At 42.9% G+C, this 15,703-nt stretch overlaps 1 protein-coding gene across 3 annotated transcripts in view; it reads right to left on the bottom strand.

The window, feature by feature from the left end:
• Window positions 1-15,703, bottom strand: part of LOC106560721 (alanine and arginine rich domain containing protein) — a 164,778-nt gene that overhangs the window by 51,713 nt on the left and 97,362 nt on the right. For all 3 annotated transcript variants that reach the window (XM_082957124.1, XM_082957126.1, XM_082957125.1), the window contains 8 exons: window positions 12,904-13,687; window positions 10,095-10,279; window positions 9,159-9,311; window positions 8,340-8,515; window positions 5,807-5,900; window positions 5,380-5,406; window positions 4,776-4,853; window positions 4,373-4,507 (listed from right to left, as the gene is read on the bottom strand). In XM_082957124.1, coding sequence (XP_082813250.1) covers window positions 4,373-4,507; window positions 4,776-4,853; window positions 5,380-5,406; window positions 5,807-5,900; window positions 8,340-8,515; window positions 9,159-9,311; window positions 10,095-10,279; window positions 12,904-13,687 — 1,632 coding nt within the window. The remainder of the gene's footprint in view (window positions 1-4,372; window positions 4,508-4,775; window positions 4,854-5,379; window positions 5,407-5,806; window positions 5,901-8,339; window positions 8,516-9,158; window positions 9,312-10,094; window positions 10,280-12,903; window positions 13,688-15,703) is intronic.

The following is a 15,703-nucleotide window of genomic DNA, read 5'->3' as shown; positions in this document are numbered from 1 at the left end:
AAGTTAATGCTAGTTTGACCACCAGAGGGCATTTTTTGAGGAGCATTTGATAATCTTTCAGTATTGGCATTAACAGAGAATTTCAAACCTTTTTTACAATAACACAGTATATGGGATTGATTTTAAGAAATTTAGCTTAAGTCACGCCCTGACCTAAGAGAGCTGTTTTTTTCTCTGTTTAGTTAGGTTAGGGGTGGGCATTCTATGTGTTGTGTGTTTATGTTTTGGCCGGGTATGGTTTCCAATCAGAAGTAGCCGTCTATCGTTGTCTCTGATTGGGAGCCATACTTAGGCAGCCTTTTTCCACCTGGTTTTGTGGGTAGTTGTTTTCTGTTTCGTTAATGTAACCTGACAGAACTGTTAGCTGTGTATTTTAATGAAAAGTGTTCGTTTTCATTAAAATACAATTGTGCTGCACCTTGGTCCCCTCTATACGACGCCCGTTGCAGCTTAGTTAACTTGATTAATATCAAGGTGTTTCTATTCAGAGAAAAATGAAAAATGAAACGCTCAGGGTTTCCGTTAGGATGGAATGTAAAATATGGCACTGTACAACAGGAGGAAGGAGTAGGCTGTCCTTGTAAATAAGCGTCCCACTAATCCGCAAGAAGTTAACTGACTTGCCTAGTTATATATTTCTGCACCTTAATTTTTTTTATTATTGTCTAACCAATACCCAAATGGAGATTAAGTGAAAATATAAATCTCATTGATTTATCAAGACAAGCAGCGCGAAACGGTGCTAAAATAGTTGTAGGCTTTTAAATCTAACTTCAATACGCTCTTTAAATAAATATGACCTACACCATTTCTAACAGCACATTACACAACACTAGTGAGACTCATTTTGCCTATGGTAGACCTACAGTATATCGAGAATTTTTTTTTAATATTGTAACTCTCCGCCAATAATTACATTTAGAGGATTGGAGGACTCTAAATTAATATCTAAAGGGCATTTTCCGTTAGGATGTGAGAATATCTAAGGGGCTTTAATATACAGTTTAAGTCGGAAGATTACATACACCTTAGCCAAATACATTTAAACTACATTTTTCACAATTCCTGACTTTTAATCGAAGTAAAAATTCCCTGAAATGTCGGAATAATAGTAGAGAGAATTATTTCTTTCAGCTTTTATTTCTTTCATCACATTCTCAGTGGGTCAGAAGTTTACATACACTCAATTAGTATTTGGTAGCATTGCCTTTAAATTGATTAAATTGGGTCCAACGTTTTGGGTAGCCTTCCACAAGTTTCCCACAATAAGTGAATTTTGGCCCTTTCCTCCTGACAGAGCTAGTGTAACTGAGTCAGGTTTGTAGGCCTCTTTGCGCGCACACGCCTTTTCAGTTCTACTCAGAAATGTTCAATAGGATTGAGGTCAGGGCTTTGTGATGGCCACTCCAATACCTTGACTTTGTTGTCCTGAAGCCATTTTGCAACAACTTTGGAAGTATGCTTGGGGTCATTGTCCATTTGAAAGACCCATTTGCGACCGAGCTTTAACTTCCTGACTAATATCTTGAGATGTTGCTTCAATATATCCACATAATTGTCCTCCCTCATGATGTCATCTATTTTGTGAAGTGCACCAGTCCCTCCTGCAGCAAAGCACCTCCACAACATGATGCTGCTACCCCCGTGCTTCACAGTTGGGATGGTGTTCTTCAGCATGCAAGCCTCCCCCTTTTCCTCCAAACATAACGATGGTCATTATGACCAGAGGACATTTCTCCAAAAAGTACGATCTTTGTCCCCATGTGCAGTTGCAAATTGTAATCTAGCTTTTTATGGCGGATTTGGAGCGGTGGCTTCTTCCATGCTGAACGGCCTTTCAGGTTAGGTCGATATAGGACTCGTTTTACTGTGGATATAGATACTTTTGTATCTGTTTCCTCCATCATCTTCACAGGGTCCTTTGCTGTTGTTCTGGGATTGATTTGCACTTTTTGCACCAAAGTACGTTCATCTCTAGGAGACAGAACGCGTCTCCTTCCTGAGTGGTATGACGGCTGCGTGGTCCCATGGTGTTTATACTTGCGTACTATTGTTTGTACAGATGAACGTGGAACCTTCAGGCATTTGGAAATTGCTCCCAAGGATGAACCAGACTTGTGGAGGTAAAAAAATAATAATAATCTGAGGTCTTGGCTGATTCCTTTTGATTTTCCCATGACGTCAAGCAAAGAGGCACTGAGTTTGAAGGTAGGCCTTGAAATACATCCACAGGTACACCTCCAATTGACTCAAATCATGTCAATTAGCCTATCAGAAGCTTCTAAAGCATGACATCATTTTCTGGAATTGTCCAAGCTGTTTAAAGGCACAGTCAACTTAGTGTATGTAAACTTCTGACCCACTGGAATTCTGATAGTGAATTACCTAGCTCAAGTTGGGGGGGTCACACCTAACTCGGCTATTAGACAATTCTTTAGAAAAAGTTGAATAGTCTATTGTTCAGCTAATAGCCCAACCTGCTAATAATAACTAATAATAATACTTTTTCCTCTTTCCAAATGTAAAATATTCCAATTGATAGTGTTTTTAGCCACAATTGGCCCGAACCCCAATTAATACACTTGGGCACAGTCAATAGCGTGCTGGACTTAGGGCTAGAATGTTGAGGGTTTGAAACCTACTCCCTGCTTGTTTCATTACATTATTATGCCGGTCTCAGAGCAAATAGCCTGGATTGTTACTCCCATCTCATTCCTGCTCTCTTCCACACGTCATTCTCCGTCTGAGTGGCTCGCTTGTGGGCGTGCTGGCAGGATGTACTGTTTTTTTATTCTGTATATATAAATTACAAATCAGCCTTTATTTAAATCATGTTTCTAGTCTATTGCATAGTTATAATGTGTAATCATTGACGTTCCAGGAGCAGTAAACACTGTTGAAGTGTATAACTGTAATAAATACATGCAGACACAGCATCATTCAAAGAACGGAGTTTGATACACCTGGTATTGAATATGACTGGAAAAAAAACTTGCTAAATAGTGATTTTCGTAAATTAACTTTATGACAAAAAATATGCACAATCGTTTGTCTCAAACATATTCCTCTCAATTGTACATGTTTTGCCTGACTCGTTATGATGTTATAATTACTTAAATTAGCTTCCATCGTAATGGAATTGCTGAAGAAAGTCACCAGGGACGGGTGGCTCGCATCAAATTCGCCATTGGAACCACTCAATATGATTGACCTTTGGACCCAACTGCATAATGAGTGCTCTAACTCCCCCTTGTGGTCTGGAGCAATGAAGCTGTAACGCTGGGTACCTCCAAGTCCCGCGGTGTAAGCTCGCAACTTTTAAAGGAGGAACCACTGTATGTAGGCACGGGAGCTTAGCCATAAGTGACACTGGGCTGGACATCTACCAACCCAATATCAGTTAGGGGGCCAATGTTCGGTTTTTGTTCCCCCCACTTTTGATCTGAAATCACAATCAAGTTGCCCATCTGTGGTTTAGACCTTTTGGAAGTTGACAGACTGAGTGAGCTTCTCTTCTTCTCCCGCTTCGACCATGCAGTGCGGGTAGCAAAACAGATTGCTGTCCTCTTTATAAAATGATTACATTTACCCTGTATATCTAAAACTTACCATATATATATATATATATTTTTTTTTTTTTTCAAGCAAAACAATTGATGGTAAACCTGAACAATAGAAATAAGATCTAATGTAAGCGCCCCCCGATCAGCATGTAGGCTATAGCCAGATGAGTTGTTTCCGCTGGTAGCTTAGGCTACTTTTATTTCGGTAAAACACCATTTTCAACAGCGCATGTGATAAACATGGTTGTCACTAAACTAATAAAGCCTAATATTGCGCAAGCCATTTTACAAACATTTCAATGCTGAAGGTGACGCACAGTAACGCAAGATCAGGAATAATCACTTGTTGGTCAGCATTGCTGGGGTTGTTTGACTTGTCGATCAATGACTGTCAACACAATTACATGATTAATTCGACAATGAAGAGGATAATTTCAGTAAAACATTTTAGTGGACCGGCGATTCAGAATGTTTCCATCAATTTTCTGACTGATGCATGCTACATTTGGATCGGTTTGGGGTCCCACAGACCAATTCACTTATATCTTAAATATTTGAACCGGGGACCAATGCATATAGGTCAATCCCTATGGTAGATCCCTTTATCTGTGACTTTTTGTCTATATGGCCTGTTGAATTAAGACGGTAGTATTGTGACGTTCGAGAAGACATAAAACATTCACTAGGAGAGAGGCTGGGAATTGTTTCAGAACTGTGCCTTGGTTTAAGGCAGTGCTTTTTATGTTCACAGGTGAGGTGTTAATGGCCAGCTGTGCATTTGTATGTGTGCCAGTGGTCGTCTTGGTCACCTGGCTGCTGAGCTCTCCTTTCTCCTTCTCCAGCTCAGCCAGACGCAGACCCAGCTTGGAGCGGCTCTTCAGCTCCTCCTCCCACAGCGCATGGGAGTCCTGGGCGTTATGGGACAGCATGCTTTGCTTCTGCACCTGAGGGTAGAGGGGGAGGGTTACGCTACTAATGTAGAGCCGAATGTTAGTGGTCCATATCATGACTAAAAACGAAAACCCTTTGCCCGTCTCTGAATTCGTGAAGCTAAACACAAAGATATATTGTGGGGCACCTGGCATATTGAGTTAATATTTTTGTCGCGTTGACATATTAGCGCAAATGACGGAGAGATGTGGTATGTGGAAGCATCTTTAGACGATGGAGATACAATACAAATTTCAACCGAGGAAGTAGTGATCAACCAACCTCCTGACTGAGCTGGTCCTCCAGGGTCATCTTGCTGCACTGCAGGCCAGTCACCAAGTCCTCCAGACGGTTCCTGACCTGAGGGTTGAAGAGTGATGCAACATGTGGACAAGAGTTGTGGCTCCTCATCCAAATAGGATAGGATCAACTTAATTCTCCCAGAGGAAGAATCAATCCCGAAAAGATACAAGAGGGGAGAAAAATAAATAAATAATACTCTTCAATCCAAAGCATGTAACACCATGCAGCTCTAGATAGAAACAAAAAAATAGGTCCCAAACCACACACCAAGATGATATACCGGTATAGGGGGAAAGAAAGAGATCAAAAGACCTCCGACTAGCAAAGAAACCACCACCAATCAAAAACAACACAACCAGAAGAAAACTCAAAGACATTTATAAAAAACAACTCATTCAAGCAATGTCTTTGAATTTCTGGTGTAGAAATATTGTGCCCAAAAGGCCGATCAAATCTAAAAGCATTGGCTAAAGTGTAGGGAGTCTTGATCATTAATTTATTTTTTCTTTTGAGGGGATCTTTCTTTAGAGAAGAAAATCAAACGCAAAGAAACGTATACAGCTACGATGTCTGAAATACCAACCCCTCCTCCTGCTGCAGAGTCAGATGGCTGTGAAGAGATTGAATACCTTTAAAGTCAATATTAATTTAATTACAACTCATTTACCCTTATATCTCCTGTAAAAAAAGTAACTCGTCTACTGGAAATTATAATTTCATGACATAGCATTTGTAAGACCACAAAAAGACAGCCAGGGCTTATAAATATTAAAAATCAGCACTAAAGTATAGTTCTGCAAAGTTACTCAATGTTTATTTACCTTACTTACCTTAATACTTTCAAGATAAGTAAACAATATGAATACATCAATTCTCTGAAATATCCCTTTAACATGGCACCTTATATCTAAACATGGTGCTTTTTCCCAGCCCTGTGCATAGGAACCAAAGACAAAATGGAAAACTGACTGGGGGATGAAAATGTTTGGATGCAGACTGACTAGACTCACCATGGCAGAGTCTTGGACTCCTTTCTGCAGTGCCTCGATCTTGTTGGTCTGCTGCTTTGCTGCTGCCTCCAGCCTGGCATTCTCAATCTCCAATCTGCAGTCACACAACATTACCGTAATTTCCGGACTATTAAGCGCACCTGAATATAAGCCGCACCCACTGAATTTAAAAATAAATAATATTTTGAACATAAATAAGCCGCACATGCCTACCGGTACATTGAAACAAATGAACTTTACACAGGCTTTAACGAAACACGGCTTGTAACAAAAAATTAAAAATTAGCAGTAAGCTTTAGTTGTCTTTTTGCACTGAGTCAAATCCTCACGCTGCTGTTTCCAACGTCATATCATCGACTCATTAAGACCAAGCTCCCGTGCAGCAGCTCTATTTCCTTTTCCAACAGCCAGATCAATCGCCTTCAACTTGAAAGCTGCATCATATGCATTTCTCCGTGTCTTTGCCATGATGAGGGTGACAAAATGACTACCATAATCAGAATGATGGGAAGTTTGAGTGCGCTCGATTTAATCTAAACAGTAAACAAAAAAGTTGTTTGACCTTAACCCGTTTGGCAATTTCATTGGTCTAATGAAAGCTTCATGCCGCCAAAAAAACTGAGCACGTCACAGAATGTGTTTTTTGGAAAAAAATAAAAATAGAAAGCGGGAAAAATCCATATATTAGCCGCGTCATTGTTTAAGCCGCGATGTTCAAAGCCTGGGAAAAAAGTTGCAGGTTATAGTCCGGAATTTACGGTAATACTACAGTCACAAAGTTCACATTCCAATAGTATGTAGTCATATTCAGAAACAGTTTTAATACAGTTTGTTTCCCCCAAAAAATGACAGATTCAATTTCATACAACCCTAAATTGGTGACTGAGTTTTGTGTGCGTGCGTTCACGCTTTTATCTGTGTGTGAGAGTACAGTCGTGGCCAAAAGTTGAGAATGACACAAATATTAATTTCCATAAAGTTTGCTGCTTCAGTGTCTTTAGATATTTTTGTCAGATGTTACTATGGAATACTGAAGTATAATTACAAGCATTTCATGTGTCAAAGGATTTTATTGACAATTACATGAAGTTGATGCAAAGAGTCAATATTTGACCCTTCTTTTTCAAGTGTTGACCCTTCTTTTTCAAGACCTCTGCAATTCGCCCTGGCATGCTGTCAACTTCTGGGCCACATCCTGACTGATGGCAGCCATTCTTGCATAATCAAAGCTTGGAGTTTGTCAGAATTTGTGGGTTTTTGTTTGTCCACCTGCCTCTTGAGGATTGACCACAAGTTCTCAATGGGATTAAGGTCTGGGGAGTTTCCTGGAAATGGACCAAAATGTCGATGTTTTGTTCCCCGAGCCACTTAGTTATCACTATTGCCTTATAGCAAGGTGCTCCATTATGCTGGAAATGGCATTGTTCATCACCAAACTGTTCCTGGATGGTTGGGAGAAGTTGCTCTCGGCGGATGTGTTGGTACCGTTCTTTATTCATGGCTGTGTTCAACTCCACACATGAATGGTCTCGGGATGCTTTACTGATGGCACGACACAGGACTGATGGTAGCGCTCACCTTGTCTTCTCCGGACAAGCTTTTTTCCGGATGCCCCAAACAATCGGAAAAGGGATTCATCAGAGAAAATGACTGTACCCCAGTCCTCAGCAGTCCAATCCCTGTACCTTTTACAGAATATCAGTCTGTCCCTGATGTTTTTCCTGGAGAGAAGTGGCTTCATTGCTGCCCTTCTTGACACCAGGCCATCCTCCAAAAGTCTTCGCTTCACTGTGCGTGCAGATGCACTCACACCTGCCTGCTGCCATTCCCGAGCAAGCTCTGTACTGGTGGTGCCCCGATCCCGCAGCTGAATCAACTTTAGGAGACGGTCCTGGCGCTTGCTGGACTTTCTTGGGCGCCATGAAGCCTTCTTCACAACAATTGAACCACGCTCCTTGAAGTTCTTGATGATCTGATAAATGGTTGATTTAGGTGCAATCTTACTGGCAGCAATATCCTTGCCTGTGAAGCCCTTTTTGTGCAAAGCAATGATGACGAAATGTGTTTCCTTGCAGGTAACCATGGTTGACAGAGGAAGAACAATGATTCCAAGCACCACCCTCCTTTTGAAGCTTCCAGTCTGTTATTCGAACTCAATCAGCATGACAGAGTGATCTCCAGCCTTGTCCTCATCAACACTCACACCTGTGTTAATGAGAGAATCACTGACATGTCAGCTGGTCCTTTTCTGGCAGGGCTGAAATGCAGTGGAAATGTTTTTAGGGGATTCAGTTCATTTGCATGGCAAAGAGGGACATTGCAAATCATCTGATCATTCTTCATAACATTCTGGAGTATATGCAAATTGCCATCATACAAATTGAGGCAGCAGATTTTGTGAAAATTAATATTTGTGTCATTCTCAAAACTTTTGGCCACGACTGTACTTTTGTGTTTGCTTGTGTGTGTAAGTACATGCGTGCCTGTGTTCCTGCATGCTGTTGTGTGTGTGTGCGTGCATGCACGTGTGTACCTCTGCACTGCCTCCTCCAGCTGTTTAATGGTGGTGTCTGAGCCTGCAAAGGCAGACAGCACCTCCTGCAGTTTCTGAGAGGCGGCGACCACCTCTCGCTCCTTCTCATCCAGACTGCTCTTCAGAGCTTTGATGCGCCGCTCCGCCTGAACGTACTGGTCCTCGCTCTCCTCCAGCTGTAAAGTAGCAAGTTCACAGAGTTAACGTGATTCCCTATTCTACTTGACAGACAATGACATTTGTTCTGCACAATATATTTCCATGTGAACATTCAGATATAATAGCATGATTCCCGATTCTATCTGTCATATCTATTCTATACAATACTTTTCTAATCGGAACATTCTGTAATGTCGCACCCTCCTGAACAGGCCCGAGGTCAAGCGGTCATACGGCCATCTTTCAGAAGGTCACTAGCATCACTGTGAACATCTGTTAACCTATACATTGAACCATAGTTCTTACCATAACCCTAACCCGGTCAGTAGCCAGCCGTACACCAAAAAATCCAACTTCACTAGTGAGCTGTCTAATCTAAGACAGGTTAAGCGGCTTGATTGATGCCACAGTACCCACCACCAGCCAGTCTACATTGGAGAGACTGTAGATACCATAAATTGCCACAGGGAGGCACTGTCTTACTCCTACCAATATGGCTCCTTTAGAAATATAATTACTAGAATTGAACTTGAATGGTATGTCCGTTCTAGTAAGTCTGGTTCTACAATGCTTCCAACCTTCTCCGGGGTGACGTTTCCCCAGATCTAGGATCATATTCCTGTCACCTGAACATAACCTGAACCATTTGTATCCACCCACCTTCCCCTTAAGGCGGTCCATGTCCTTGAGCAGTCGCGCCTTCTCCTCCTCCAGGTCATTGCGGTAGCGTGTGTTCACCTCCAGGGAAGCCTCGCTCATCGACAGCTTCTTCAGTGAGTCGGCGAGTTCTTGCTGCAGCTGCCTCAAACCGGTCTGTGGGCCATGAAAAAGTAAGAGCGAAAAAACGTTGTTTTTTTTTGTTAGAGACTGAACTTTTCCAGGCTGGTAGAGAGAGAGAGCGCGGGGGTGATTAAGACAAGTTAATCCGCTTATGTAGTAGAAAAAGGGAGGATGGCAAGCGCTACAAAACTACACTAGTAGATCATGAGAAGCGTAGGTTGAAGGTGCTCTTTGACTTACAGCTATTAGTGGCTAAAGTTAGCTTCTGTTTGTAGCAGATGTTATAGAGGTGACTTGATTACTTAATCTACATGTCTGAGGCATGTTTGTTCTACATGAAATAGTTATATCTGTACATTCCACAGTGTAGTGCCCTGCTGAATGCTATTCTGTTCTCTATCCTGTTCCCTGTTCAAATTCTTTCAAGCTGCATCTTTCCTCCCTTTCTTGAAGTAGTCACTGATTAGAAATGACTGAACAGGTGAAAACCATGCGTTTGGAGGCCTTGCATTCACCAATCTAATATCTAATCAGTGATTACTTCAATGAAGGAAGGATGCATTTTTTAGGGCTCTACATCAGTGTCTTTCTGTGATTCCTTGAATCCCATCTCCTTGCCTCCTTCTCAACCGTATTGTAGGAGGAATGTCTGAGGTCCCTCCCCTTATTCTTCTCCAATACCTTTTTGATGTGAGGAGAGAGAATGTGAGGAACCCAGGAAAGATGAAGTGAGAAAGAGCCTTTGTTCTACATGAAATATTTAAAACGTTCCACAACGTTGTGCCTTGCTGAATGCACCCCACCCCTATATCACACCTCTCTGTCGTTCTTCTCCTCCTCCAGCTTGTAGACCTGGTCGCGGAGGTCGGCAGCCTTGGTGGCCAACTCCTTGCTCCTCTCCTCTACCAGCTGCACACGCTCCTCCCCGTCGGAGCGCAGCTTAGCCAGCAGGTCGCCAAAGCGCTCCTGGGCGTCCGTCACTGCCTTTTCCTTCGCCATCCCTTTGAATTTAATAAACTGCATTACTCCCATGGCACTCATCGTAAGATTAGGGGTGTTTACACTGGTGCCCTGGCTAAATTCCCAACCCGGCTTCATTTTTATCATGGCCACCTAATCATCCCCCTCATTCCTAATTGGCATATACCTCTCCTCACCTCTCCACCATGCTAGCTGTGTGGTGAGTGTTCTGGCACTAATGGTTGCCATGCATCACCCAAGTGGGTGCCACATATTGGTGGATGAGGCGAGTTAATCCCTTGCTATGCCAATAATTTTAAGCACCTAGGTGGAAAAGTGCTAAATCCATTTAATTATTATTGTAAATTCCCAAATGGGAACATGGATGAAGACTAATTTCAGAAATCTTTGCAAATTTATTGAAAATGAAATACAGAAATATCTAATTTACAAAAGTATTCTCACCCGAGTCAACACTTTGTAGAAGCACCTTTGGCAGCAATTACATCTGAGAGTCTTTCTGGGTAAGTCTCAGAGTTTTCCAAACCTGGATTGTGTAAAATTGCCCATTATTCTTTTCAAAATGTATTATTGCTAGACAACTATTTCCAGGTCTTGCCATAGATTTTTCAAGTAGATTTAAGTCAAAACTAACTCGGCTACTCAGGAACATTCACTGTCTTCTTGGTAAGCAACTCCAGCTTAGATTTTGCCTTGTGCTTTAGGTTATCTTTGGAATATTTGTATTCTGTACAGACTTCCTTCTTTTCACTCTGTCAATTAGGTTGGTATTGTGGAGTAACTACAATGTTGTCGATCCATCCTCAGTTCTCTCCTCTAACTGTTTTAAAGTCAATCCATGAGCGGTTTCCTTCCTCTCTGGCAACGGAGTTAGGAAGGACGCCTGTATCTTTGTATTGACTGGGTGTATTGATACACCATCCAAAGTGTAATTAACTTCACCATGCTCAAAGGGATAGCCAATGTCTGCTTTTTTATATTTACCCATCTAACACTAGGTGCCCTTTGTGAGGCATTACAAATCCTCCCTGGTCTTTGTGGTTGAATCTGTGTTTGAAATTCACTGCTCGACTGAGGGACCTTGTAGATAATTGTATGTGTGGGGTAGAGATGAGGTAGTCGTTAAAAAACAATGCTAAAATCCATGCAACTTATTATGCGACTTGTTAAGCACATTTTAACTCCTGGACTTATTTAGGCTTGCCATAAAAAAAGAGGTTGAATACTTATTGACTCACGGCATTTCAGTTTTCATTTGTAAACATTTTGAAGAACACAATTCCACTTTGACATTACAGGTATTGTGTGTAGGCCAGTGACACAAAATCTAAATTTAATTAATTTTAAATTCAGGCTGTAACAACAAAATGTGTAAAAGTCAAGGGGTGTGAATACTTTCTCAAGGGACTTAGTGTCAGAAAACCTAGCACTGATGGCTGATGAAACAAGTACAATACATGACGTAGCCAATAGATTCAATAGAATAAACTTCAAGCAAATCAATGAAATAGAATAAGCTAGATCAATGCATTAGAAAATCATCAGGGATCTCAGCTCATATAAAGTACCGTAAATTTCGGACTATAAGCCGCAACTTTTTTCCCACGCTTTGAACCCCGCGGCTTAAACAATGACGCAGCTAATATATGGATTTTTCCCGCTTTCTATTTTTTTTCTCCAAAAAAACACATTCTGTGACGTGCTCAGTTTTTTGGCGGCATGAAGCTTTCATTAGACCAATGAAATTGCCGAACGGGTTAAGGTCAAACAACTTTTTTGTTTACTGTTTAGATTAACTCGAGCGCTCTCAAACTTCCCATCATTCTGATTACGGTAGTCATTTTGTCACCCTCATCATGGCAAAGACACGGAGAAATGCATATGATGCAGCTTTCAAGTTGAAGGCGATTGATCTGGCTGTTGGAAAAGGAAATGGAGCTGCTGCACGGGAGCTTGGTCTTAATGAGTCGATGATATGACGTTGGAAACAGCAGCGTGAGGAATTGACTCAGTGCAAAAAGACAACTAAAGCTTACTGCTAATTTTACATTTTTTGTTACAAGCAGTGTTTCATTAAAGCCTATTTATTTTTGTTACAAGCCGTGTTTCGTTAAAGCCTGTGTAAAGTTCATTTGTTTCAATGTACCGGTAGGCACCTGCGGCTTATAGACATGTGCGGCTTATTTATGTTCAAAATAATATATTTTTTTTAATTCAGTGGGTGCGGCTTATATTCAGGTGCGCTTAATAGTCCGGAAATTACGGTAACCAGTACCAATGCAAAGTGCAGGTACATAATTATAGCACCACCTGGATAATATGCATTAAAATACAATATCAACACATTAAATATTAACACATTCTTCCCAGTCAGTGGTGTCGTTAGCTAAAGCTAGGGGTTGGCAGAATGATGTCTGGACCTCTGTCTCCTCCCATCACAAATCAAGACACAGGCTGAGGCAGGCAAGAGAGATCAGGGAGTTTTTCAATAATGGACTACTGGAATAATTATTGAAGTATATTCAAAATTGTTGGTCTTAAGCTAGGGGATGGTGATTTCAATTGCTTGCCACTCCTAAAAGACACGGTCCACCTTAGGATACAGCTAAAATACATTGGTTAAAAACTCTGCAATTGCATGCACCTTTGTTCTGGGCCCCCTCCAGCTGTTGCCTCAGCAGCATGGCCTCGCTCTGTGCCGCCGCCAGCCTCTCCTGCAGCGTCTCCTGCCGGGCGCACACTCTCCCAGCCTGCTCCCTCTCCGTCTGAAGAGCTGCCTCAAGCTCCTTCACCCGCCCCCCTATTTGGTCCTTGTCCCTCTGCAGCGTGGCGACCACATGCTCCATCTCGGCAAGCGACATTGTGATGCGGTGCACCTCATTTTCGAGGCTGTTTGCACGCGACTCTGCCTTAGCGAGTTTCTGCGACAGCCCGCCCACCGCCTCACGTTTGTTCGCCGCCTCGCCCATAAGCTTGTCCTGGGCACGCTGATGCCCCTCGCGCTCGCGATGAAGAGCCCTTTCGGCGTCAGCGCGTGCTGCCTGGCATCTCTCTGCCTCCTGAAGAGCGCCGATCAGCCGCGTCCTCGCTGACTCACCTTCGGCTTCCAGCTGCTCCCTCGCCTGGCGCTCGTGCTCCAGCCGTGTGGAAGCCACAGCCAGCTCGGCCTTGACGGTGGTCACCTGGCTGGTGTACTGGTAGACTGTCTGGGCCAGCGCCTCCTCGTTGAGTTTGAGGTCGCGCCGGGCGTCCTCTAGGCGCTCCCTCAACGCCTCGCTCTCCTCGGAGTGGCGGGACTCCTCCTGGCGACTGTGGGAGCAGGAGCGCTCCAGCTCAGCTCTCAGGGAGCTCAGCTCGTCCTGGAGCACAGAGCTCTGCTGCAGCAGCTCCCTCTCTCGGTCGGTGGCCTCCGTCAACTGGGACAGGGCCTGACAAGTGAGAACAGCAGCAGAGGTCACACAGCACACTCAACATCACTTTCAGTGGCGAACATGAATAAAGACAGCAGAATTCAGTTATGACATCATTGTTTTAGCACTATGCACTGAGTTTTTAAAACTAAAGCACATGATATGGTTCAATGTGCCAATAAAATCATCTCCATCTACTTTAGTTTCATTTAATTGCCGTCATCTTGAAGCTAAAATTGGGATCATGTAAACTCTGCTAATGACCAAAAAAAATAAAATAAAGTGCTCTCCGTTACAATGTACAATACTGAGAACTTAGCAAAATAGCATGGGGCCGCCATCTTTATGCACCTCTGCTATTAGAGCCGGACCGGAAGATTGTTTTGATCACGCAGACTGGGATATGTTCCGGGTTGCCACTGAGAATAACATTGACGTACACTACCATTCAAAAGTTTGGAATCACTTAGAAATGTCCTTGTTTTTGAAATAACATTAAAATAACATCAAATTGATTAGAAATAAAGTGTAGACATTGTTAATGTTGTAAATGACTATTGCATGTTACTGCAATACAGATAGATTGTGAACAATGCAGTTTCAGATTTACTTTAAGACAAAGTTTAATTCATTTCAGCCAGCAGACACCCCATTCTTGTTTATTTGTGTGCTTGTGTTTTATCAAACACTTCCACATACTTCTAATCCACTGCCAAAGATGGACACATTTTTAAGTTCTACCTACGAAGGTAATCTAAACTAAAGTGTTTTGTATTAACTTTCGTATTTTTGGTGGTTATCATGTAAATGTTCTGAAATAATGTTAATTTGAATATGTAGTTAAGGGCCCAGTGCAGTCAGAATAAATGTTTTGCTGTGTATTGTGTCATATAGTACAAAAACTGATAACACAAAAAAAGTGTAAAAAATATATATACTGCTCAAAAAAATAAAGGGAACACTTAAACAAAACAATGTAACTCCAAGTCAATCACACTTCTGTGAAATCAAACTGTCCACTTAGGAAGCAACACTGATTGACAAATGTCACATGCTGTTGTGCAAATGGAATAGACAACAGGTGGAAATTATAGGCAATTAGCAAGACACCCCCAATAAAGGAGTGGTTCCGCAGGTGGTGACCACAGACCACTTCTCAGTTCCTATGCTTCCTGGCTGATGTTTTGGTCACTTTTGAATGCTGGCGGTGCTTTCACTCTAGTGGTAGCATGAGACGGAGTCTACAACCCACACAAGTGGCTCAGGTAGTGCAGCTCATCCAGGATGGCACATCAATGCGAGCTGTGGCAAGAAGGTTTGCTGTGTCTGTCAGCGTAGTGTCCAGAGCATGGAGGCGCTACCAGGAGACAGGCCAGTACATCAGGAGACGTGGAGGAGGCCGTAGGAGGGCAACAACCCAGCAGCAGGACCGCTACCTCCGCCTTTGTGCAAGGAGGAGCAGGACGAGCACTGCCAGAGCCCTGCAAAATGACCTCCAGCAGGCCACAAATGTGCATGAGTCTGCTCAAACGGTCAGAAACAGACTCCATGAGGATGGTAATGAGGGCCCGACGTCCACAGGTGGGGGTTGTGCTTACAGCCCAACACCATGCAGGACGTTTGGCATTTGCCAGAGAACACCAAGATTGGCAAATTCGCTACTGGCGCCCTGTGCTCTTCACAGATGAAAGCCGGTTCACACTGAGCACATGTGACAGACGTGACAGAGTCTGGAGACGCCGTGGAGAACGTTCTGCTGCCTGCAACATCCTGCAACATCCTCCAGCATGACCGGTTTGGCGGTGGGTCAGTCATGGTGTGGGTTGGCATTTCTTTGGGGGGCCGCACAGCCCTCCATGTGCTCGCCAGAGGTAGCCTGACTGCCATTAGGTACCGAGATGAGATCCTCAGACCCCTTGTGAGACCATATGCTGGTGCGGTTGGCCCTGGGTTCCTCCTAATGCAAGACAATGCTAGACCTCATGTGGCTGGAGTGTGTCAGCAGTTCCTGCAAGAGGAAGGCATTGATGCTAT

The sequence above is a fragment of the Salmo salar genome, chromosome 10 (assembly GCF_965601325.2).
Source record: "Salmo salar chromosome 10, fSalSal1, whole genome shotgun sequence".
In the NCBI taxonomy this organism is placed as follows: domain Eukaryota; kingdom Metazoa; phylum Chordata; class Actinopteri; order Salmoniformes; family Salmonidae; genus Salmo; species Salmo salar.
This window is presented reverse-complemented; position numbering and strand designations above follow the sequence as displayed.